The 26,927-nt window shown below is 43.8% G+C and overlaps 1 protein-coding gene across 2 annotated transcripts in view; it reads right to left on the bottom strand.

The window, feature by feature from the left end:
• LOC116977718 (BMP/retinoic acid-inducible neural-specific protein 3-like) overlaps nt 1-26,927 on the bottom strand; it is a 122,633-nt gene that overhangs the window by 93,783 nt on the left and 1,923 nt on the right. Inside the window, exons 1-2 of one of the 2 annotated variants that reach the window (XM_033028427.1) lie at nt 25,493-26,064; nt 22,947-23,229 (exon numbers count right to left, since the gene is read on the bottom strand). In XM_033028427.1, the coding sequence (XP_032884318.1) occupies nt 22,947-23,179 (233 nt within the window). In that variant the 5' untranslated portion in view covers nt 23,180-23,229; nt 25,493-26,064. Of the gene's footprint in view, nt 1-22,946; nt 23,230-25,492; nt 26,065-26,927 lie in introns of those variants that run through there. The other variant, XM_033028428.1, reaches the window with a different exon arrangement.

The following is a 26,927-nucleotide window of genomic DNA, read 5'->3' as shown; positions in this document are numbered from 1 at the left end:
GTGAGAGCAGTCCTTGGCGATGCTGAGCGCCCTTCGCAGACAACGCTTGCTTTGGACAGGTAGGTAGGCCCGGCATTCCCTCTCTCTCTATCCCTCCCCAACCCAAGTAACACTAGCTTCTCATTTTCACCCTACAAACAGCTTCCTTTATCATTGTTGCTTTTTAGTATGTCTTTCATCCATTTTTCTTTATTCCACATCACCATCTATATCTCTTGTTTCCCTTATCCCCAACAAGTCTGAAGAAGGGTCTCGACCCGAAACGTCACCCGATCCTTCTCTCCCGAGATGTTGCCTGTCCCGCTAAGTTACTCCAGCTTTCTGTGTATATATTAGGTAGAGGTTGAGCTTTATCCGATAGTGGGAGATTATCGAATGACAGGGTGCAGTTACAATAATAATAATAATAATAATAATAAACTTTATTACGGACTCAAGGTCCAGACAAGGGGCAACATTACATTAAAAATGCATTGCATATCAAATATCATAAATATATATAAAATCATGGTATATCACATAAAAACATCATAATTTATATTTAACAAAAACCCACAATGCTTAAGTTAAAAATCCAGATTAAAAGATGATCAATGTCCTACAACGAGACAACGATACCAGTGTCTCCACAACTGGGATTCGTAGCGTGTAGTGCTAACCCTTATGTTTGTCAAGGCCACAATAAGCACATTTTTAGAGTCTTTTATCCTGCAAATTAATTTATACATGTGGTGTCTTAGGATAGCTTCTAAAGTACTGACTCCTGCAGCCACAAACATATTACTGGCACTACACCATCTAGGTTGCCTTAGCAGTGTTCTCATGACATCGTTATATGCCACCTTTAGTCTCTGCATACTTGTCTTTAAATAGTTCGACCACAGGTGCGCAGTGTAGAGGGGTGTGCAGTATGCTCTAAATAGCGACATCTTCACCACATCTGCACACGCACCAAATTTACGCAAGAAGATATTTGCCTGTACATACAGCATGCGTCGTTGCCTATAAATATCCTCATCATCTGATGGGATGATAAGGGGGAAATCAATTTGCACAGGATGTTCTCACAGAGAATGGTGAATCTCTGGAATTTTCCACCCTAGAGGGTTATGGTGTTAAGGTCACTGTACATATCAGAATAAGAAGTAGGGTTGGGGGGATATGGGCCAAATGCAGGCAAATGGGACTAATAATTTATACATCCTGGTAGGCATGGACCAGTTGGACCCGTTTCCATGCTGTATGACTCCAAGACTATAAATGTTTTAATGTTCAGGCATTTAAGAGCTGTTAGGTACACAAGCCAACAGTTGTCTTTTCTGAGGATGCCTGAACATCAAAATAAAATCTTTGGGTGAAAATGTAAAGAACCTTTATTTTTTCCCAGAGATTAATCTCTGAATACTGTAATCCACATCGCACTATTTTTACAGTTAAATATATGCGATTCAGGCAACTAACTGGATGGAAGCTCTATTAATATTGTGCATTTCGTAAGTGTACAGTTACAATTGGAATGGAAAGAGATTGGAATCACGTTAATCTCTTAATAACAACACGAGAGGATTATTGGCCAAAGCGCGGCATAATTAAGAAAGCTGAATCCATCTTATTCAGCAAGTTTGGAAGGTGACATGTTAGAAAACTCCAAAATCTATAATCAAAGGCTTAAACCATGAATAGCAGTGGCGGTATTGACTGAATAAACTGCAAGGAATACGTTTTAATGTGTTACATGTCGCAACAAATTAGAAATTGCCACAGCTGTTCTGGCCTGTTCTGGCCTATGTGATCAAATGCTTTGGATTACACCAATTTAGTCGTCAGTCTTTGTAAAAGTTGAAATGCTTTTGTAGACTATTTTTGAAATGAATGAGAGAGTTTGACATGAGTGCAATAGATTTCTCCTCTTTGCATGTTTCCCTGACGCCATGAAAAATTCATCAGCTAAGGCAGCATAGCACTTCTAAAGTTCAAAATTCTCTTTCTTCACTGCTTCCTTGGCAGATGCTGTTGAGACATAATACCTTGAATTCCGCCTCAAAACACAGTCAGACTGAATCCTAGTAAGGGGAATGACTCCCGCTAAATAAACAATAAAGGCTTGCAGACTGAAACAAATTCCGTCCCAGGAATGGATTGCAAGACAACAGTGCAACACATGCAAAGAGAGGTCTTATATGGCCATATACAAATGTCCTGCTTCTAGACTGTGTATACAATTACTTTGTTACCAAATTCCTCAAAAGCTTTAAGGCATATGTTTAAGGTTGGAGGGGGGGAAGATTTAATAGGAACCGGAGGAGCAACTTTATTTACACAAAGGGTGGTAAACATATGGAACAAGCTGCCTGAGGAGGTAGTTGAGGCAAATACTATCACAACATTAAAAAAAAAACATTTGGATAGGTACATGGATAGGATAGGTTGAGAGGGATATGACCAAACACAGACAGATGGGACTGGTGTAGATGGGGCATGTTGATCGATGTGGGCAAGTTAAGCTGAAGGGCCTGCTTCTACGCTGAATCTATGACTCTTAAGTTTGGGGGTGAAAGGGCTATTTAGTCAACTTGTATCTACCAGAGATGATGCTACATGAAGTTTTTGGGACTGAAAAGATTAAACCTTTTCAATGGTTATCACTCAGACTGAGGAATTTTGGAAATTAAGATGTTATTTGGTCATTTTAACTGTAGGACAGAGCCAGGTGACTTGAATGGAACCTGAATATGTACATTGGCTTTGGGTAGGGTATCAAAAAGATGATGGGTCAGAGTAAGAGTGGATAGCGTTCTTTATATATACTTTTATTAGGCACAGTACTGTGGGACATAGTGAGACAAACTGTCCACAAATCAATGGGACATTGCATATGGCAATGTCCATTGTGAACCCTGATTTCAACATATGGTTTCACTCTAAATAAGTCATGTTGCAGCTTTATAGGACTTTGGTTAGGTCACATTGGGAGTTTTGTGCGTAGTTCTGATTGCACAATTATAAGAGGGAATTGGAGGTTTTGGAGAAGAGGTTTACCAGAACGTTGCCCGGATTTAAGAGTATTAGCCACGAGGAGAAGTTGGACATACTTTGATTGTTTTCTCCAGAATGTCAGAGGTTGAGGGGAGAACTGATAAAGTACATAAAATTATGAGAAAATCGATAAAGTAGCCGGTCAGAATATTTTTCCCAGGGTGAAAATGTCAAAGACTAGAGGCCATACCTTAGAGGTGAGAGGGGCAAAGTTGATAGGAGATTTTACAGAGGGTAATGGATGCCTGGAAAGCATAATCAGGAATGGGGTTGGAGGCAGAAATGATAGGGACATTTAAGATACTTTTACATAGGCATGTGGATATGCTGGGAAAGGGGGGACATGGATCATGCACAAGCAGAGATTAGTTTAATTTGGCATCAGGTTCAGCACAGACGTTGTGGTCAGAAGGGGCTGTTCCTGTGCGGTGCTATTCTGTGTTCTTAAGTTTAGTTGCATCAAGACACAACCAGGCTATATATGATAGGGAGGAATTGCAGATGCTGCTTAAAACCAAAGATAGACACAAAGTGCTGGAGTAACTCAATGGGCCAGGCAGCATCTGTGATGGAAAAGGATAGGCGACGTTTCCTGTCGGCACTGAAGAACGTCTGAAGAAGGGTCCCGGCCCAATACATCACCTATTCTTTTTCTCCAGAGATACTGCCTGATCCGCTGAGTTACTCCAGTACTTTGTGTCGACAACCAAACTATACTTCAGCATACAGAAAAAAAAGGCAGTTTCACCCTTTCATCCTAAGGGAATCTACTTAGTTTCTCCAAGCCAATGATTTCACATGACTACAAACACTGCTCTTACTGAGATCAATCAAAATGGCATCAACTAAATATATGGGTGGTTGTAATTGTGAACTTGGGATGCTGAACGAACCTTCACAAAGAAAACAGGCATTTTCTATTGGTAGAATTGTGATACTGAAGAATGTTTAACATGTCCCAGCCTGCCTGACCTTTCCCCGTAGCTCAGGCCCTTGTGTCTTGGCAATAGCCTTATAAATCTTCTCTACACTCGTTGCAGGTTCATGACAATTCTTTCCAGCCTAACGATCAGGGTCCAGATGATAGCGCTGTGGATGGAGATTTGTCACTGACTCCACTCTTCCAGAAAAAGGTGAGCAAACCAATTCAGCTGCAACACCAAGGACTTGCAAGATCCCCTTAGCTCTGCAAATTTTGTTTGGATTATACACTGACTGATTGTCAAATGCTAATACTTTGTGAGCTATCAATCTAACATAATACTAAGTGTAAAAAAAGACACAAAGTGCTGAAGTAACTTTAGTGCGGCACGGTGGCGCAGCAGTAAAGTTGCTGCCTTACAGCGAATACAGCGCCGGAGATTAGGGTTCGATCCCAACTATGGGTGCTGTCTGTATGGAGTTTGTACGTTCTCCCTATGACCTGCATGGGTTTTCTCCGAGATCTTTGGTTTCCTCCCACACTCCAAAGACGTACAGGTATGTAGGTTAATTGGCTTGATAAATGTAAAAATTGTCCTTAGTGTGTGTAGGATAGTGTTAATATGCGGGGATCGCTGGTTGGCGCGGAACCGGTGGGCCGAAGGGCCTGTTTCCACACTGAATCTCTAAACTAAACTAAACTCAAAAGGTCCAGTAGTATCTCTGAAGAACATGGATAGGTGACATTTCAGGTTGGAACCCTTCTTCAGATTCTACAATGCTAAATGACTATTTTTTGTAAACCAACATCTGCAGTCCCAGAAGATAGACCACAAAATGCTGAAGTAACTCAGCGGTACAGGCAGCATCTCTGGAGAGAAGGAATGGATGACGTTTCGGGTTGAGACTCCTCTTTAGACTCCAGGTTTGAAGGTTAGTTGTGTACATTACCCCTAGTGTGTAAGAAGTGAATGCGGAAGTGGGATAACATAGAATTAGTTTGAATGGGTGATCGATGGTCAGTGTGGGCTCGGTTGGCTGTATCTCTAAACTAAACTAAGTTAACTCAATCAATTTGAATCAAACACAGACATCTCCTCAACTGTGAGTTTACAACTAAACACTCTGTTATAACCACACATCATCAAAAACCAGCCAGCCAACCTGTCAAAATGCCCAACCGCCATCTCCAAAAACAAGCCATCCACTCCCAATTAGTGGAAGGACAGTGAGCCCCTGGAGACGAGAAGCAGCACTGCAAGGATAACATCGGGATCATTCTCAAAAAATGCCACGTCAGCCATGCCAACTGGGAGGATGTAACACAGGACCAAGCAGAACGTGAGGAATCCCTTATTCAAAAAGCAGCAGTAGGGCATGGCGAAGGTATCTGACTGCAAAATGCAAGCACCAGCAACAAAAGTAGACTCGTCACCAAGAAGGCCTAACCACATCCCAATGCCATTCATCCCAACACCAATATCACTCATCCCAACAACAATATCACTAATACCATTGGAACCGGCCCTTTGGCCCACTGAGTCTGCACCAACCAGCGATCACCCCATCACACCAACACTATCCCACACACTAGGAATAATTTACAATTTTTACCAAAGCCAATTAATTTACAAATCTTGTAAATGAATGTGGAAGGAAACTGGCATACCCAGAGAAAATCTATACAGTCAAAGGGATAAGGTACCCTGAGAAAACCTACGCAGTCAAAGGGATAAGGTACAAACTCTGTTCAGACAGCACCATAGTCAGGATTCAACCTGGGTAAGGCAGCAGCTCTATCACTGCGCCACTCTAAACAATAAGTATGAAAATACTCATTTACTCAAAATAAAAGCCTGAAGACCCTAGTGCAACCAAGACGGTTCATAGTTTAGTTGATGTTTGCAGTGTTCGATAGCCTGATGGTCATTGGGAAGAAGCTGTTCCTGAATCTGGACTTTGCAGTTTTCAGACTCCTTTATCTTCTTCGCAATGGCAGGAGTGAAATGAGAGCGTGGCCAGGATGGAGTGGGTCCTGGATAATGCTGGCTGTCTTTTCAAGGCAGTGCCTCCTATAGAACCCTTCGATGGTGGGAGGGGCGAAAGGAGGGAATCTTTATTTGATCAGAAGAGATCAAATAAATTAGACTTGGTGTGGTGGAATGTGAAAGCAGAATGGTGAGTTGTGGCAATGGTGAGAGGGTGATCTTGCAATGTGGGGTGCTAGGAAATAGTAGCATCGCTATGGTGGGGGAAATGCTTAATATTTCAGTACTAGCAGTGAAGAGAACCCAGAGAAACATTAGATATGTGCATGGCTTCCAGACCGCTGAATAACGGTCCACTGAGGGGGAGATCACTGATGTACAGATAAGCAGGGAATTAGTGTGGAAGGATTGTGTTTGTTACATGGAAAGAATGCAAAGGACTTGAGAATAAGTGATGTAGACACAAAGAACCGCAGATGCTGATTAATACACAAAAGGACACTAAGTACTGGAGTAACTCAGGGGGCCAGGAAGGGTCTCGACCCGATACGTCACCCAATCCATGTTCTCCAGAAATGCTGCCTGACCTGTTGAGTTACTCCAACACTTTGTGTCCTTTTAGGCTTGACAATAAAGTAGGAGTGTGTTCAGTGGGATGTTGGAGAAGTATTGTCAGAGGCACTACTGTTTGCAAATAAACATGGAAGGTCCACTATAGATAAGGTTAACAAAAGACAGAAGACACAAAAGGCTGTATGGCCACCAATTCTTCAGGATTATCCAACCAAGAAAGATATCTAACCTCAATGAATTATAAATTGCGAATTTAGATATATTTTGCACAGTGATTAAGTGAGAGATAAGTGTGTGAAACAGAAAGTAAAATGGAGAATAACATTTTATCTATGATGAAATATACTCTTGTTTATCAGAGGACAAGATCTGTTGTGCATTATTCATTACACGCTTGCTCTATACTTTGATCTGCACGAAAGATCACCATTCCTACCAACACTACAAAGTCCTTTTGAGGATGCAGACATAACTATGTAAATGTGAAATCTTTCTGAACTGGTGTGAAAACATTAGGCTGCCTGTTGTTCACCATCTTCCTCAAAATATATTTACTTGCTCTCTTTCTGAGGATGTTACATAAAACTTGGGTTTGATGTTAAAGAGCCAGGCACTGTTTGAATCGGGAAATTATTTAAGTGTTGTAAGAATGTGGTTGTTTGCAACTATGACTTTAGATCAAAGGGGAAGAGTTTAACACCACACACACACACATATGGTAGACATACCCTCCCCCCCCCCCCCCCCCCAAACACACACACACACCCCTATAAGCCGCCAAGAACAAAGAGGGACCATTGGGACCACATTGACCACATTGTAGGCACCCTTTATGTGGAGACTCTTTTATGTATGCAAAACAAAGAATGGCACCATGACATGTCACATGTTATAATAAAACATCATCATCATCTTCATGCAAAGAGATGGAGACATAATGAACTGCAGATGCTGGAATGTCAAGTAAAATACAAAGTACTGGATTAGCTCAGTGGGTCGAGCAGCATCTCTGGAAGACATGGATAGACAACGTTTCGTGTCAGGCTCTCCTGAAATACAAAGACAGATACATACACTTCTCATTCTTGGTTGGTAGTATCCGAGATGTTGACAAGGCCACAACTGTGAGCTGCCAACATGTAGAATCAACCATTGAGAATAATTGAAAAATGATCCCGCACTGTTTTTCATCTATTCATTTTATTTCATGTAAAATCAACACTGTGCCAGCAGATTCTTGAAATTCCTTCCAGGCAGGCAGTTCTACATTACCCCATAATGAGTTTATATAATTGAAGTGGGATTGAGATGGGAAGGTGTGACATCCTCCCTTGTCTCTGCTGCACTCACTCCTTGAGTTTGATATTTAGAAACATTTTCCAAGAGAATTCACAGGCAAATATCTCTCTTTAAATCTCATCAGTTTTGCCATGTCTGGCCAAATTAACAGGACACTTGTAAGTTATGTGTGCGTGTGTGTGTACACGTGTGTCTGCAATACAGGGCAGATAGAAACTCCTCCTGAGTCTGATTCAGGGTGTTGTTACCCTGAGAGGCCGGGGGGAGGGAGAGGCCGTGGGAGGGAGAGGCTGGGTGGTGGGGAAGAGAGCCCGGGGGGGGAGAGATGAGGCGACTGAGGAGCCAAGAGAAAGCTCGGAAGTTCTCGGGAGACACGAGCCGAGGCGCGAGCGTGCAGCGCTCGGAACCTCGGGGGACCTCGGAAGCTGCAGTACAGAGCCCACCTGCTCGTTCTTTCTGCGTCTTTTGAAGAACCGGGGGGGGGGGGTGGAGGGGGTGAGGGGGGAGGGAGGGGGGTGACATCACTCGCTGCGTGTGGAACATAGGGCAGCAGGCCACGAGGAGCAGAGCCATTGTGATGTCATCAGCGAGGCCATCTCGTTTATTTTCCAACTTATTTGTCATTTTTTAACAGTTTCACTCGAGAAATAATGCATGAAATTTTCAAATAAAGAGATTTTTGACATCACGGTGTAAATCTCTATCAGAATATGTAAACATTTCACCATTAGCGCTTCGTGTTTTCAAGGAGATGTGAAACGCACACAAACATTGCACAATACACACACATCCAATATCAGAGTTTTATAAGTGTAAAGATAATACCCCCTTCCTTCTTCTTCCCCACCACCCCACCCCTTCATTCCCTCCAGCCCCTCCCCACCATCGCCCCATCTAGACTCACACCAGTTTCTCCCCTCTCCTTCCACCTACATTCCCTCTTCTGGCTTCACAATGCACAACTTTTCAATCGTTTTGTCTCACACCTTCTGTCTTTTCATATCTGGCCTTTGTCCAAACATCTGATGATCAAAACCACACTTCACCTCCATTTGCCTATTACCTCTCTTCCAGCTTTCTTCCCCACTCCTTAACTTTCATTTATTACCAGTCTTTCTAAATATTAAAGAACTCTAACACACAAAGAACTCACTGGGGGTAATCCTCCAATTGTTTTTCCTTTGTATCTCCTCTCATTGAATTGAATGTTACATAAAGAGTCAAGATCCCCAACATAGATTGAGACTAATATATGCTTTGAATTTATTTGTCCACAGGCAAATGCAATAATTAAATCTACAAGGCGGCACAGAGACACAGCTGGGAGAGCTGTTTCCTCACAGCGCCAAAGATCCAGGACCGATCCTGACCTCAGGGTGCTGCGGTTTCCTCCCACACCTCAAAGACTTGCGAGTTTGAGGGTTAAGTGGCTCTCTGTAAAATTGCCGCTAGTGTAGGCAGTGACTGAGAAAGTGGGATAATGAGTGATCAATAGTCCGAATGGCCTGTTTCCATGCTGTATCTCCAAACTAAACTAAACATTTATGTTATGTTTTGAGAGATGATCCAAAAAATATTGTTAATGGTGTTTCATGCCAATATAATTAGATCGACTCAAAGCACAGTCTGTTAGGTAATACTTTTCTTGATTAAACTGCATTCATGCATTTTGTAATTGTCTTGCTGATAAATTACCTTCACTGATTTAAAAGGAATATATTCACAAGTTCCTGTGCCTCAGAAAAACATGTGAACTGAATACAGACCAAATTGTTGGCCTCGTTATCATGACAAGTGAATATATGTTGTTAAACGTATAGAACATGATTGGGAGACCACATTTACAAAGATGTTCCAATTTATTTTTGACCAAAAGTAGAGAACGAGCTGCCAAAGGAGGTAATCGAGGCAGGTACTATCGCAACATTTAAGAAACATTTAGACAGGTACATGGATAGGACAGGTTTAGAGGGATATGGGCCAAACGCAGGCAGGTGGAACTAGTGTAGATGGGACAATGGTTGGTTGGTGTTGGCAAATTGCTGTTTCAATGCGGTATGATTCTATGACTAAAAAGGATGGATGTTTGCAGCATGGAAGTAGGGTCTTTAGCTCAAGTCCACATCAACCACCTAATACCCAATTACACCAATCCCATTTTACTGCCCATATGTCTCTCAAATACCCCCTGGATTCCACACAATGTGGCAATTTCCACTGGGATGTGGGAGGAAACCAGAGCACCCAGTGGAATCCTAAATAGTCACAGGAAGAGCAATGTTAACTCTACAGATAGTATTGAATGTCAGCAATGAATCCGAGTCTCTGGAGCTGTGAGCTCTACTCAATGCACCTCCTCTTTACCAACTAATTTGAGTAGGTACAGAAAAAGATACATGAATGTTATCAGAACTCATAAACCATCAGATTAGAAAACAATAGAGAGAAATAAAACAGCTGCAGATGCTGGCGTCCTGAATAAAACACAAACTGCTGAAGAAACTCAGTGGGTCTTGATTTCCAAACAAATCAAGAAAAGATAAACTCTGGTTTGTGATTGGTGGATTGGAATATCCAACATGGAAACATGCCCATGCTAACCATCGACCTCCCGTTTGTACTAGGTCTCTGTTTTCTCACTTTTAAATCCATTCCCTGCAGACTAGTGTCAATTTACAGAGGCCAACTAACCTCCAAATCCTGATGTGGGAAAAAACGGGAGCACTCAGAGAAAACTCATGCGGTCACAGGTAGAACGTGCAAACTCCACGCTGACAGCACTCTAGATCAAGATCGAACCAAGGTGTCTGGCGCTGTGACGCAGCAACTCTACCAGCTGTGCCACTGTGCAGCTCTTGATGTGAAGAGATATTTAAAATGATCTATATAGTAAATGCTTTCTCTTAAGAGGATGCAGAACTAAGTGTCATTATTATGGGTAGCACGGTGGCATAGCTGGTAGAGTTGCTGCCTCGCAGCGCCAGAGACCCAGGTTTGAAACTGACCTTGGGTGCTGTCTGTGTGGAGTTTGCACGCTCTCCTGGTGACCGTGAGATTAACCTCAGGTGCTTTGGCTTCCTCCCGCACCTGAAAGCTATGTGAGTTAGTAGGTTAATTAACCTCTGTAAATTGCTCCCTGGTTTGCAGAGTGGATGTGAAAGTGGGATAACATAGAACTAGTGTGAATGGGTATCTATGGTCAGCGTGGACTCGGTGGAACGAAGGGCCTGTTTCCATGCTGTATCTTTGAACTAGTATCAATAAATACAACAGGAAATTCAGGAGAAGTTACCTCAGTCTTTAGACTTTAGACATTCAGAGCGGAAACAGGCCCTTTGGCCTACCAATTCCGCGCCGACCAGCTATCACCCCATACACTACATATTTGAAACATTTCACATTTTTTACTAAAGCCAATTAACCTACAAACCTATACATCTTTGGAAAGTGGGAGGAAACAGGAACACCCAGTGAAAACCCACATGTTCAATAGACAATAGACAATAGGTGCAGGAGTAGGCCATTCAGGCCTTTGAGCCAGCACCACCATTCACTGTGATCATGGCTGATCATCCACGATTAGTACCCCGTTCCTGCCTTCTCCCCATATCCCTTTAAGAGCTCTATCTAACTGTCTCTTGAAAGCCTCTAGAGAATTGGCCTCCACTGCTTTCTGAGGCAGAAAATTCCACAGATTCACAGCTCTCTGTGCGAAAACGTTTTTCCTCATCTCCGTTCTAAATGGCTTACCCCGCACAGGGAGAACATACAAAACTCCTTACAGGCAGCATCGGTGGGCAACATTGAACACAGGTCCCTGGCGCGGTAAGGCAGCAACTCTACCGCTGCGCCACCATGCTGCCCTTGACTCTTAACTGAAGCAATAGAAGATGAACTTGCAAAAAGTGGTGCTGAACATTACTACATCTAAGAGGAATGTACGCAAGTTCTTAAGGACAATGGGGATGATTGAGCCCTTGTGTTGGTAAGCTGAAGTGGAGCATAAACATACAGTTTGGATGAATAGTCTGTGTCAGTGCTGTAAACTCTACGTCAATCCAATCAGGACCAATCTCAAAGTGAAAGAACAGCAATGGGCTGGTTGACATAAATCTTTCAATCTACACATCACACGCCTCCCAAACTGAGAGTCAGCACACATTTTACAGGAATATCTATTTAAAGAAATCATTCATGGCTAGAGGAAATGCCCAGGAGATCAGGGTTGCTACAACCACTTTATTCCAACCTTTATTCCATTGAGAACGCTGTAATAATGCAAAATCAATCTATGTTAATTGTATTAGAAAGAGTGAATATGGTGATCTGAACACTTGACATCAATACAGTTTGAATTTTGTGATTGATTTATGAGGAGATGAGTATTTAAAAGGTAGTAGATAGGGAGTGAAAATACTGTGGAGACAGACACTAGTCTACAAATAAAGTCTGATGAAGGGTGCTGACTCAAAATATCACCTATATATGTTCTGCAGAGATGCTGCCTGACCTGTTGAGGTACTCCAGCACTTTGTGTCTTCTTTTAACAACACTGTGCCCTGTTTGAGTGCAGGTGATTGGAGAATTGCCTGTCCATCATATCTGTTTTTGCACTATTAGAGTCATAGTCATAGAGTCATACAGCGTGGAAACAGACCCTTCGACCTAACTTGCCCACATCGACCAATATGTCCCATCTACACTAGTCCCACCTGCCTGCATTTGGCCTACATCCCTCTAAACCTGTCCTATCCATGTACCTGTATAATTATTTCTTAACGTTGTGATAGTACATTGTGGGTTATGGTTCATAATGGATACATTGGTCTGGAAGTCCATTTTTGCAGGGAGAGGAGTGCAAAGTGCCAGCAGCCATTTCAGTGAGACACAAGCTACACCAATCTTCAGCAGTGTCATAGAATCATTGAGTCTACATCATGGAAACTGGCCTTTTGGCCAACTTGCCCCATCTACACTGGTCCCACCTGCCCACATTTGGATCATATCCCTCTAACCCTTTCTTATCCATGTACCTGTCCAAATGTATTTCAAATGTTGTTATACTACCTGTCTCAACTTCCTCCTCGAGCAGCTCATTCCATATACCCACAACCTTCTGTGTGAAGAAGTTGCCCTCGGGTTGCAATTAAATCTTTCCCCTCTCACCTTAAACTTATGTCATCTGGTTCTTAAATCACCAACTCTGGGTAAAAGACTGTGTATCTATCCCTCTCTGCAAATTCCCCTCATGATCTTATCAACCTCTAAATGATCACCCCTCATCCTCATGTACTCCAAGGAATTATGTCCTAACCTGCCCAACCTCTCCCTCTAGCTTAGTCCCAAAAGTCCATGTGATATCCTCGCAAATATTCTTTGCACTCTTTTTTCAGCTTAACAACATCTTTCCTATAGCAGTGTGACCAAAACTGAACACAATACTCCAAAGGCCCTGACCCGAAATGTGACCTATCCATTTTCTCCAGAGATGCTGCTTAACCTGCTGCTAGCATTTGGCATCTATCTTTTACAATACTTCAAATCTGGTCTCCTAATGTCTTGTACAACTGTAACGCAACGTCTAAACCTCTATGCTCAGTACTCTGACTGTTGAAGGTCAATGTGCTGAAAACAGTCTTGACCACCCCGTCTACCAGTGACTACAAGGAACGAATCGTGGCTTGGTTCGGCAATTTGAGCGCCCTGGAGAGGAAACGACTACAAAAAGTAGTAAACACTGCCCAGTCCATCATCGGCTCTGACCTTCCTTCCATCGAGGGGATTTATCGCAGTCGCTGCCTCAAAAAGGCTGGCAGTATCATCAAAGAACCACACCATCCTGGCCACACACTCATCTCCCTGCTACCTTCAGGTAGAAGGTACAGGAGCCTGAAGACTGCAACAACCAGGTTCAGGAATAGCTACTTCCCCTCAGCCATCAGGCTATTAAACCTGGCTCGGACAAAACTGATTATTAGCAACCACTTTCTGTTATTTGCACTATCAGTTTATTTATTCATGTGTGTATATATTTATATCATGGTATATGGACACATTTATCTGTTTTGTAGTAAATGCCTACTATTTTCTGTGTGCTTAAGCAAAGCAAGAATGTCATTGTCCTATACAGGGACACATGACAATAAACTCACTTGAACTATATACCTGCAATCCCAGATCCCCTCTGTTCTACAAACTCTGGTTTGACTTCCCAAAAATGATTTTGTTTTTCTATTCTGGTAAGGTTGAGAGTTTTTGGAACACTTCTTCAAAGAGGAATCAAAGAATTTCAATGCTTTTTATGACAAGAATTGGTAGATAAGAAAAGAGGTGAGAGATTACTGTGGTTAAAAGGGAATGTGGAAGTGAATTCAATGTTAGATCAGAAACAAATCAGATGAGACAAAAGCTACAATGCAACGAGAAGTGGGACTTGGATCCACAAAGCACAGAAAATTAGCACAGAAGTGCAGCAGCTAAAATGACAGCTAATAGAATGTTGACCGATATTTAAAAAAGTGTCAAATATAAAAACACAGAAGCCTTGCTGCGAAAGAAAATTCTGAAGACATATCTAGATAACTGTGGGTAGACAAAAATGCTGGAGAAACTCAGCATTTATGGTGGGAAGAAATAGGTGACGTTTCGGACCAAGACCCTTCTTCAGATTAGATAACCGTGAACAGCTTTGATCCTGCTATTTCAGAAATGATATTCTTTCATTGGATGCAGTTCATGCGGCACTGTGGTGCAGCGGGTGGAGCTGATCAATCGTGCTTTATTGTCACATGTGCAAAACACAGTGAGATTCTTTTCGAGTCGCCGCATTTGCGCCATTTTCAAAGTGCAGTCTGTGTACTAGGTCTTATGGAAAGGGTGCCCATTCCAGGTTCACTTTGCGACGGACCTTGTTCCTCAGGACCGTCATCGCCGACTCCCTCCTCTTCAGTACGCCCGTCTTCAGGGGAAGAGCAGGGGCCAGGCATAGCAGCTTCCATGAAGCAGTCTCAAAGGACTGAATTTCCTACTCTTGTTCCAACTTCTGATAGTTTAGTTTAATTTAGTTTAGTTTAGTTTATTGTTACATGTACAGTAAAGCGCTTTTGTATGCGTGCTATCCAGTCAAAGAAAAGACCATGTGTGATTAGAATCAAGCTGTCCACATTGAACAGATAAAGGATAAAGGGTACAACATTTAATGCGTCCGATTAAAGATCTTTCAAAAGTCTCCAATGAGATACATCAGCCCCGCATTCTAGCTGGTGAGAAGACGATTCAGTTGCCTGACAACAGCTGGGAAGAAACTGTCCCTGAATCTGGATGTGTGTATTTTCAAACTTCTGTACCTCTTGCCTGATGGGAGAGGGAGAAGAGTGAGTGACTGGCATGAAACTGGTCTTTGATTACGTTGGTGGCCATGCCGAGGCAGTCTGGTGGTGCTATTGATATTGAAAATTGGCTGCCATCCTCATCTAGATCCAGCATGTACTTTCACTTGCGCAACTTTTTAAAAAAAACTTCAACAACATCAACAGTCATTAATAATATTGTCCTTTTTCTGTTTAACGATAAACTACATTTTTGCTTGCAAATCAAATGCAAATAATTCAAGCTTTCGTGGTATGTCTTTGCACTTCCCACTCTTTATTAGCTATTTGGAGTTGAATGGAAAAGCCCCAATTGAAATGTTCAGGGCATTTCCCAAAGTTTATGCAGTGGAACCATTGCAAATCCCAACCTTAACATTATAAGGACGGAACTGCCTTACAGTACAATACCTTATCAAGAGTTGCTGCCTTACAGCGTGACTACGGGTGCTGTCAGTACGGAGTTTGTACATTCTCCCCGTGACAGCATGGGTTTTCTCTGGGTGCTCCGATTTCCTCCCACACTCCAAAGTCGTCCAGGTTTGTAGGTCAATTGGCTTTGGTAAAAATTGTAAATTGCCCGAGGGAGAACTAGTGTACAGGGATAGCTGGTCAGTTTGCCAAAGGGCCGATTTCCACGCTGTATCTCTAAACTAAACTTGCCAACATGGAATTTATATTTGTGAGTTTATTCCAGAAAGTAAGCATGAAATGCAATACCTTATCACATAATGGGAAATGGTTCGTTCATGCTTTCCTGAACTCATTTCCAGTCCAAAAGTATTTAGTTCAAGCATTTTATTAAATGTCAAAAATAAATGTATTCATAATAAAAAAATGAAATAACAGTGCAATTCTTTGTACATTTTTGGTGTCATTCAGCCTATACATTCAGTGTAACTGGTAATTTCCATATTAAGTTTGTAAATTATAGGAGTAGAATTAGGCCATTCGGCCCATCACCTACTCTAACATTCAATCATGGCTGATCTTTCTTTCCCTCTCATCCCCTTTTGCCTGCTTTCTTCCCATAACCCTCGACACCCTTATTAATCAAGAATCTGTCAATCTCCTCCTTAAAAAATGTCCATTGACTTGGCCTCTGCAGCAATGAATTCCACAGATTTGCCATCCTCTGACTAAAGATATCCCTCCTCATCTCCTTCTAAAGGTACATCCTTTTATTCTGAGGCTATGGCATCTGGTCCTAGACTCTCCCACTAGTGGAAACATCATCTCCACACTCACTCTATCCAGGTCTTTCACTATTTTGCATGTTTCAATGAGATATCCCTTCATCCTTTTAAACTTCAGCGAGTACAGGATCAGTACCTTCAAACACTCATCATATGTTAACCCATTAATATTCCTTTCCTGTTTGCACCATATCACCATTGCCCCTACGTGGCCATAAGGAGTTATACCCTTCCATTGTTTGAGGGGTTCCACACAAGACCCCTCGTTGTCCAGCAGTGGAAGAACCCTAGACTGTGGTCCTTCTGCAAAGAGTCTTTGCATTGGCTGCACCAAGCTTCAGTGCATCCCTCAACATATATTCCTGCCATCTGGAAAGTGCCAGTCCACATCATTCCCCAACAGACATCTCACTGTGCTGGAAAACCATCAAGTTTTGGACAGAACAAAGAATAAACGTCTCTCACCAAGTTGCTGTTGTTCCAGCAGCACATGATGTCTGTCTCTGAGTGCGTCCCTGGGAGTACCCCATAAACAAGAGTCCTCTGTTACTCAGCTGCTCGGAATGAGCTGTAACAAGGACTCTTAAATGCCTCATCAGACCCTCTTAGCAAATTTCCGGAATGCAAAGAGGTGGGAGGTTGACTCCACCCCCATCACAGCCATTCAGAGGACAACGTGGGTTGGGAACGATATTCCAAATGTATTTGAAGGATCTGACTAGGGGGACCTCTCTCATCACCATCTAGGCTAGATCTTGGCATTAGTTGACAAGCTCTGCCGATGAGGCATTCTGCCAGGTTAGTTTAGTAGTTTAATTTAGAGATAAATGCGCGGAAATATGCCCTTCGGTCTACCAAGTCCGCAATGACCAGCAATCCCCGCACATTAACATTATCCTACACACACTAGGAACAATTTACACATACACCAAGCCGATTAACCTACAAACCTGTATATCTGTGGAGTGTGAGAGAAAACCGAATATCTCGGAGAAAACCCACGCGGTCACGGGGAGAACACACAAAATCTGTACAGAAAGCACGCATAGTCAGGATCGAACCCGGGTCTCCAACGCTGCAAGCGCTGTGAGGCAGCAACTCTACCGCTGCGCCACCGTGGCCGCCTGGTGATGGTCTAGATGATGATGATGTCTGCCCGGGGAGCAACCCCCCAGGTTCCTTGTTTTGTAGTGTCTTCAGGACATTCCATGCTGACCATTGACTGAAACATTGCCAGGGGTGGTAGTGGAGGCAGATACAATAGTGCCACCCATTCATGCAAGAGGGACTAACGTAATACATCAAAGAAGGGTGCAATCCAATTTTGTCACAAGATATGCAGCGCAAAAACCTTGCACAAACAACACATGTTAGGTTCCTATGCAGCTCCTTTCACTGTCTAATAGAAAAATAGGTCCTTAAGAAATCAGAGATCCAGCTCTGGAGTGATCTCTTGAAATGTCTCTCATAAAGCATTCCATAAAATCCTGCTCAGAACCCAACGCATTACTAGAAGCCCCACTGAGTCACATGGAAGGAACTGATAAAGCCCCTGCAAGCAAACAGTCCCAAACCATTACACAAGTTATAGTCTCAAAGCCAAGAACAAAAATCATTGCTCTTTTATGGAGATCGTTAATCCCTGCCTAATGTAGAAAGCTGCCAAGTTCTTCCGGATATACACAAAACTTAATACTAAAAATTCTTCATATCTTGTTAAACAACATATCACAGCAATCTAAATTAGTAAACGAAGGATAGATCTTAAATCTGTTCAATTGCAGGATTTCTGGTTAGAATGATTGTGTGTGATTTTGTTTTGCAATCCTCACTGCAATAAAACAAACTGTACTGGAACAATAAACAATCTTCAAATTCTACAGACCTTGCAATGATTTATTCTACAATATGCGATTTAATCTCTATATTGCTCCTCATGCCCAGATATAAAGGGAAAATATAATTAACTGAGCCAGTTAAATGGAATATTAGCTCGTAAGGTAGGGAGCAGGCTGTGCTGATACAAAATTATTTGCGTTTCATATCTTTTTTGGCAGCAAGAATAATAGAAAAGCGCCCCAATTTATAACAACTGCTGTGCAATATTTCAAGTTGTTTTATAAGGAGAAGAACGCCAAGCAAGCATGGTGGGGAGGGGAGGTGAGGGATGGGGTGGGGTTGTTCGTAAGTTATAGGAGCAGAATAAGGCATTTTAGTCCATCAAGCCTACTCCACTATTCAATCATGGCTGACCTATCTTTCCCTCTCAACCCCATTCTCCTATCTTCTCTCCATAACCCCCGACACCCTTACTAATCGAGAATCAGACTATCTGCTCCTTAAAAATACCCAATGACTTGGCCTCCACAGTCTTCTCTGGCAATGAATTCCATAGATTCACCACCCTCCGACTAATGAAATTCCTCTTCATCTTTCTAAAGGCACATCCTTTTATTCTGAGGTTATGCATTCTGGTCTTAGACTATCCCAATAGTCGACACATCCTCTCCACATCTGTGAGGTACATGGAACTTTGAGAGGAACAAAGAGTGGCAAAGCATTTTTTTAACCTTGGTAATCTGTGTTAAGGAGGAGTGACTATTCAAAAACATAAAAGAGAGTAGGTGGGTATCAGGAAAATATATAGACCAGTTAATCCAACTGGTTAATAAAGACAACAGCCTATTAAATGGAAACCATAAATTCTCATCTAAAATGTTACAAAGGTGAATAGCATACAATTTTATAAGCATCAGACGTTCTATATATCTGCTATATTTGAATTAGCAAAAGAAGAGATATTTAAATGTTCAAGACCCATTTGATGGAGATTAGAATGGAATGGTTTAAAACAACTCTAACGTTATTAATGATAAAACAATAGCTATCATTTATACAATTTATGCCAGATGACACAATGACACAAGAAGACACAAAGTCCTGGAATAACTCAGCGGGTAAGGCAGCATCTCTGGAAAACATAGGAACGTCACCTATCGATGTTCCCCAGAGATGATGCCTGACCCGCTGAGTTATTCCAGCACTTTGTATCTTCTTTTGTAACCCAGCGTCAACAGTTCCTTGTTTCTACAATAATACAAAAATATCATGAGGTTATATGAGGTTAGTTGAGGTGCACCTGGACATCTGTCTCACCTGGATGGAGGTGAGGGAGGAGGCATAAGGACAGGTACTACAACTCCTTTGGATTCAGTACTTTAATATTGTCAGGCTTACCAAAGTCTTTCACAAGTCCTTAACCAAATATACAAATACGATGAGAGATTTGCAGAATTGTTTGGACACACACGGAAGCAGATAAACAGAATTTATAAACTTCCATCAAAACTAGTCAATATTGTCCAGTTTCATTCATTTCAAAAGAAGATGTTAGATAGATGTCTGATTAAAGAATGCATTTCAAGGTTAAGGGGACATGTATTGACACAACACTCTCAAACATAACAGCTGCAATGCCTTTGAGACTTTTTGAAATTAATCTTTGGATTTCAACTAGTCTGAATCGATCAACGCAATAAAATGTCAAACTGATAACCTATAGAATTTTTAAAGAATAATCAACAAGATTTTTTTAATGTGGGTAGTTTAACAAGAAAATGTAAAGGTATTGTAACAAATTACAAATGATTATCAGAAGGAATACTCTCACATGTTTTCATGTGGCTTTAGTTTTTTTTATATAATAATCTTCACCGAGCAATGTTTATGAATGTAATGCTAATCAAATAGATCTAATCAAATATAATTGATAAGTTCCCACTCCCACCTGACCAGGGTGCCGCGAGGGGTTTAAAATAGTTTACATGGCCTAATAGATACCCTGTGAATGATGGAGGGAGCAATGAGCTCAAATCTGGATGATGGGTTTGGATGAGTTTACAAGACCTACATATAAATTAGCTAATCACCCATGCATAACTCGCCTTTCATTCCACCATTGACAGACACTCCTTCATTATCAAACCCAGCATTCTGCAAATATATTCACGATCCCTTTACCTCTCCAGACTCAAAACCCATATCATTTTACTAAATATTTATTCATTTCTCAAAATAGATTCATCGTTGGCTATGAATCTAGACTTTTTCTGATTGTCCTCCTTTCCAAAGTAGCATAGGACTCTCTGCTTCCCCCCCCCCCCCTCCCCCCCCCACCCGCTTAACAGGCAGTGTATGAATAGAGACTGTTGTTGCTGAGTTGCTCGGATATAATTTCAGATCCAGAGCACGTTACAAGTCCCTAAGTTGTGCCCTTGGAGAGAGGACAAACTAACACAAAAGCACAGGAAGTAACAGTTTAAGCAAAATAATGAAAAATATTAATAATTTGCAATCAATAAACAAATGCAATGAATAGATAAATAAAAATATGATAATTAGACCTAAAAATAAATTATGTAAATTCACACCTTATGAGTGATTCGGGTAATTTGTAAATGATAAAATGATAAAGAACACCTGACACTAATTAAAGATAGGCTTGAATCTAATTAGGTGGCCTGGATTGAATATGTGAATGACAATTGCTAGGTTTTATTGTTCTATATCTGCAAAATGTTCTTATTTTTAGTGAGAATGTTACCTGTTCTCACATCCAGTCAAACAGCATTGTCGGCTGCAGAAGTGTGTGACTTCTACCCGATAAAGGGGGAGGGAGGACATTCATTTCATGCTGGGTGCTTCTGACTGAAAAATTCCTAACAGCTGCCAATCTATTCTTTTTTTGCCAGCAGGTAACTACCAAATCACGTCAAGATTTCCAAAACTTAAATTGCAGCCATAATGGGAGAGGTCAAATTAAATGCAGTTCCATCTCTGCAAGATGATGTATGATGTTAAAGCTCTTACCATTATGCATATGATCTGATTTACAATGAGAAGTCTTCTGAAGGATATGTTGATACACATATTAATTGGCAATAATCATATAATTCACTTTATATCTACTCAGCATTGAATTGATTAAGTAATTATTGCAGTATTTATTGATAACATTTATATTTGATATTTTGCAGTGTATTTTTTGAGGATATCTAGCAATATGGAAAATAAAGCTTTAGTGACAAAAAAGACACACTAAATTCAACATGCCATCTTAATTGATGCAAGTATCATTCCAGGAAGCTGGATATCCTCAAAAGAAAGGATCAAGGGGCAGTTAAACGGGATTGTGTGTGTTATCTGGAACGAGTGCATCGTGACAGGGCACTGGTTGGTCGACAGAACACCCTGATGATTCAAAGTTAGGGGCAATTCTCTCCAACAGACGGGATAGGATGGGATGGGATGTATTGTGAATGGAATCGGGGTGGTATCTGGATCAAGCCGCCACCTGTAATTTAGATAGTGATGGCTGAAGTCTAAATGAATACCAAACTTTAAGTGACAGACCCGATTCGCAAGTGTTCCGTTCAGACGAGACACAAGACACTGCAGATGCTGGAATCCTGAGCAAAAAAGCACACAAATTGCTGGAGGAACTCAGCGAGTCAGACAGTACCCGAGGAGCGATATGGACGCGGGAGGTTTCTGCTCGGGAATGGCTACTGTGCAGGATACGTTGAACTTACAGACCGGCATACAATTCAGTAACTGGCAGAATTAAGTTTAGTTTTAAACTGTCACGGCGTTTAGATTCACGTTCCCAATCATTTCTGCGGATGCTCTCTCTCTCGCTCTCTCTCTCTGTGTGTGGCGTGGGGCAACTGTAGCAAGTTCACTCGGATCTATTGGTGTAAAGGGCATTCTCGGAGAAGGAACAGTGCTGTTATTGTCCAGTGAGATAGCGTGCAGGTCCAACTATGGCCCAGTCCCCTTGCATGGAGACGCAAGCAACTGCAGATGCTGGTTTACAAAAAGACACAAAGTGCTGGAGTAACTCAGCAGGCCAGGCAGCATCTCTGGGGAACATGGATAAGCGACCATTGGGATCGGGACCCTGCGTGGACAGCGTTTTTCTTTTTAGGGGGGGGGGGGGGGTTGTCATTGTCAATTATACTTTCTAGTTTCAAGGTGAGTATTTTGGGTCGTTCGTGTTAAATTCAGGAACGGTAGAATCCTGGTTTACCAGGGAAAGACACAAAATGCTGGAGGAACTCAGCGGGTCAGACAACATCCCTGCCCGATTCTCCAGCATCTGGTGTACAAAGGAATTCTATAGTGTGTGGCTGTGCGGCGCTGAAGTTGGAACCGAGGTGTGTATATATATATATATATATATATATATACGAGAGAGAGAAGCAAGTATGTAGTGGAATAGGGGCTGCAAAACACTATCCCCTCATCAGGGGGAGATGTAAGCACACGGCGCTCGAACCTGATCAAACCAACACACACGGACTCTTGAAGGAACATATGCAAAAACCCATACAGTAACGTTTACAGTAACTCGCATCTTTAACCATTTCATCAGAGGAGGAACGATAGATATCTTTAGAGGACAAAAGACAAATCCATGCACACCAAGCCCGTTTGCGGAGGAGATTAATAAGAACGCGGTTCCACATTGCTCCGCAACTTTTTTTCCAGGGGTGGTCTCTTCTTACCTGTAGATCTTGTATCTGGTAGTAAATCCCTGGCGGTATCTATCCAGGAAATTGGAATAATCCCGGGCCCGATGGAAGGGCCCCTTGTCCGAGAGGAGCCAGTCGAGAGGGCTGGTGACATGTTGGTGTGGGTGATGGGAAGAGATAACCAAGAAAGCCCAGCAATGGAGAGTAAGAGCCAGCCGGTCCCATAGGAACAGCAAAGAGACGAGATCAACAAGCCGCCAGTTCATCCTTCCATCTGGGAAACTTCCTCTTCATTCTCCTCGCACTCCCTCAAGACCTGTTCCATGAAAGCAGACGTTAACAACGCGGGCATCACCAGGGGTGAACATAGACACCAACGCCCATTCTCACTGTCAACTGGACATGGGTGCATTTAGTGTCGGGGGGGAATAACACGGAATGAAAAGGATCAATTCTAAAGTCAAACTACATGGACGACGCATCAATTCACTTACAGAAATATGTACAGAGTATGGAGCCACGCATATTCACACACTTGCGAATACCGTCCGAGGCGCGCACATTCTCTCCCTCTCTCTCTCTCTCGCTCTCACACAGACACATACGCTCATTCACACACAGGCACGCACACATACACTGACATATAAACTCTCGCTCGCATGCACTCTACCTCTCTCTCTCTCTCTCCCACACATACACACTCATTCGCACACAGAGACACACACACAATCTCTCTCTCTCTCTCACTCACTCACGCACACAGCAAGAGGCACAAGAAACTGCAGATGCTGGAATCTTGAACGAAACAGAAAGTGCTGGAGCAAGACAGCGGGCCAGGCAGCACCTGTGTGCGGAGGGAATGGACAGGTGACGTGTTGGGTGGACACACGCGTCAAGGAGCAGATACAAAAACACCGGGCTGACACCTTCAAACACACACACAGACGGTAAAGTAGTATTTATGAATCTGGTTACCGCTCTGCGCCGATATATACGCAGGCAGAGACACATAACACAGATGAACTCAAAGCCGGGCATGCACCGTGAAGGTGGACAAAGTGGGTGTCGATAAGATCTCAGGGAAACGCGGACAGACCTACACATACAAACACACACACATATTGCAACTAGGCGCGCTAGACGGAGAATAGTTGTCCCAAAGGATGATGGCGTGACAGGCGCCGTGGTCCAGATTCTCTCTCTCTTTCTCTCTTTCTCTCCCTGGCTGTAACTCTCTATTTCTCTCTCTCTGTCTCTCTCTCTCTTTCTCTCTCTGTCTCTCTCTCTCTCTCACACACACACACACACACACACAAATACCAATATCGTCCATACAAAACAAACCATTGCACCCGCTGACTGCGGCGGCATTGCATAAAAACCGACACGAAGCGGGATGGCAGAATCCCATAAAGAAATGCTGGAGTAACTCAGCGGGTCAGGCAGCATCTTTGGAGAAAAGGAATATGTGACGTTTCGGATCGAGACCCTTCTTTGGTCTGAAGTCCGAAAAGGTGTCTCCGTCCGAAACGTCACCAATTCCTTCTCTCCAGAGATGCTGCCGGTCCCGCTGAGTTATTCGGGCTTTTCGTGTCTATCTTCGGTGTAAACCAGCATCTGCAGTTCATTCCTACACAGGCAGATTCTCATACACAGGTACTCACACAGTACCCGATAATATGCACAGGTGCGAACATAAGCCAGAAGAAACAACGGTGCGCATTGGGTGTTGCGGTGACAAGCCCGGAGCGCAAGCAGACTGCGATTAACGGTCCAAACACGGCGTTTAATGAACGAGTTTGCTGCCTCCAGTATGGTTACAATATGGCACAATTTTACCAAAGAGAGGTCCTGTCTCTGATGACCAAAGTCCCCTGTAGTGGAGGGTGAGGCGAATGTATTATACTCTGTGCAAGGGCACTGTCCACACCCATAGTAGGTAGATCGGCGCTGCCCAGAGTCACCGCGGCCCACAAAGGGTTAGTTCGCTGTTTCACCCTCCAGGTGATATCCCAGAGCTGAGGTCCTTCACGGTGTCAAAGCCGCCACGGGTCCTCTCCCATACACCTCCCAGACTCGTCGCGATTGACTTGAGGACAGCGGTCGATATTAAAGTCGAGTGAAGTTGGGGAGAGGGAAAGGGAGGGGGAAGAGAGGATGGCGAGAGAGAGTGGAAAGAGGGGAGTGGGACGGGGAATAGAGAAGGGGGGGGGGGGGGAAGGGGAGAGGATGCGGAGGGGTGGGATGAGGGGGCGGAAGAGGAGGGGGGATGGGAGGGGGAGGAGAAGGGAGGGGCGGAGAGGGGTGGGAGGGGGGGAGGAAGGGAGAGGTGGAGGGCGAGGAGGAGGGGGGAGGGAGGGAAGCGGGGAGGAGAGGGAGAGAGGGAAGGGGGGGGGGTTAGGGAGCGAGGGAAGGGAGTGTGGAAAAGAGGGGAGGGAGTGGGGAGAGGAGAGTGAGGTCGAGGGGAGTGGGGTCGAGGGGAGGGGGTGGGGAGAGGCGGGAGGGAGTGGGGAGACGAGGGAAGGGGCAGAAGGGGGGGGGGGATCCTGGAAAACCCTGGAAGCTGATGGCGAACTGACCTGACCGACGCTTTTCCACCAACGCGGACGAACCGACGAGCTCCCCTTTCGGTAGCGAAGGGTGACGTGAACGGGAGCAGGAGTGTCCGCGGCAGCTGCCCGTGGGAGGACGGGGAAGTCATAGTGAAGCAGCCCTCCGTGTGCCCCGCCTGGAGGGAAGGCGGCGTCTCGCTTCTCACTTCGGGAAGGTGCCGCCAGGTAGCGGCGAGGAGGGAGAGGGGGTCCCGGTGCCCGCAGCTGCGACCTGTGGCCAGAATAGCTCCTCGGGACAGTGTCGCCGTCACTGCCCACTCTGTAGGGACAGGAGGGGAAACCTTCGCCTCTCTCAGAGCGCAGAGCAGGAGCCGACCAATCTGCACGAAATCCTTCGGAGAGAGGCGGCAGCTGGTTCACAGGGACTGTTCCAGAGGAGGTCCATCTCTCTCTCTGCCCAAACCCCCACCCCCTGCACCATCAGAGCGCTGATCGTTCGCTTCCCAGAGCTCAGTCGAACGATCAGGCTTTTAGTTTCGTGAATCCGGATGCTTCGCTCCGTTGGCAGAGCCCAGCCTCGGGATGGGGAGTAGTGCTGAGAATAGTGTGTAGCGATTGAACAAGACGGAGCTACGAGCTCGACATTTATAAACCCGGGGGGGGGGAGCGAGGGAGGGGGAAGAAATGGAAGGGGGGAGGGGGGGGGGGGGTTGAGTCTAGATCCTAAACCAGCCTCCTCTATACCCTGCCCACCGAGTGCCATCTACTCAACACGCAATGACATTCCTATACACACCACCTTCCAGCGCAAGGAACCAATCTCGGAAACAGCTTTCCGAAAGTTCGTGGGTTTTATAATTAAACATCTGCGTTTTTTTCCAAGCAAGACACAATAGAAACGTGTCTGCAAAAATACATGTAGATATTCATAAGATTCACGTAAAAACACAGCCCATGCCCGCAGCTAAATAGAATTGCGGGGTAAAGTTAAGGAGAGAGCATGGTTAAAGGATCGATTGCTTTCTCGTGATTAAAACAAAAACGACATTTAAGGGTATGTTCATGAGGTCGCGGATATGTTTAATCCTCCTCACCATCGCCTCTCTTCAATGCGTAACCGCTGATCATAATCAGACCGACCGCTTTCGAGATCTCCAGTGATAGACGCCAGAATATTGGACCGTCCTCCTCATCCGTGTCCCCGCCGGATCATTGTGTTAAAGCGTTGGGCCAAATGCCCCAACCTTCCCAGGTGTTGAACTGTTCTTATCTCAGAGCAGCATTGCGCGTCTGTCGAAGCCGGCACCGGTCTCCAGGGCAGCAGCGAAAACCTCCTGTCTGCCGCACTGTCACCTCCCTGGGATCGAACCGCTCTCCAGCCTACATGAACACATCCACCCATCAGAGCCCATCGCCATCGCTGCCCATGCAGCTGTATTAAGCCCACAGCCCGCTCGCCGAT

Source organism: Amblyraja radiata, chromosome 10 (assembly GCF_010909765.2).
Source record: "Amblyraja radiata isolate CabotCenter1 chromosome 10, sAmbRad1.1.pri, whole genome shotgun sequence".
Classification (NCBI taxonomy): Eukaryota; Metazoa; Chordata; class Chondrichthyes; order Rajiformes; family Rajidae; genus Amblyraja; species Amblyraja radiata.
This window is presented reverse-complemented; position numbering and strand designations above follow the sequence as displayed.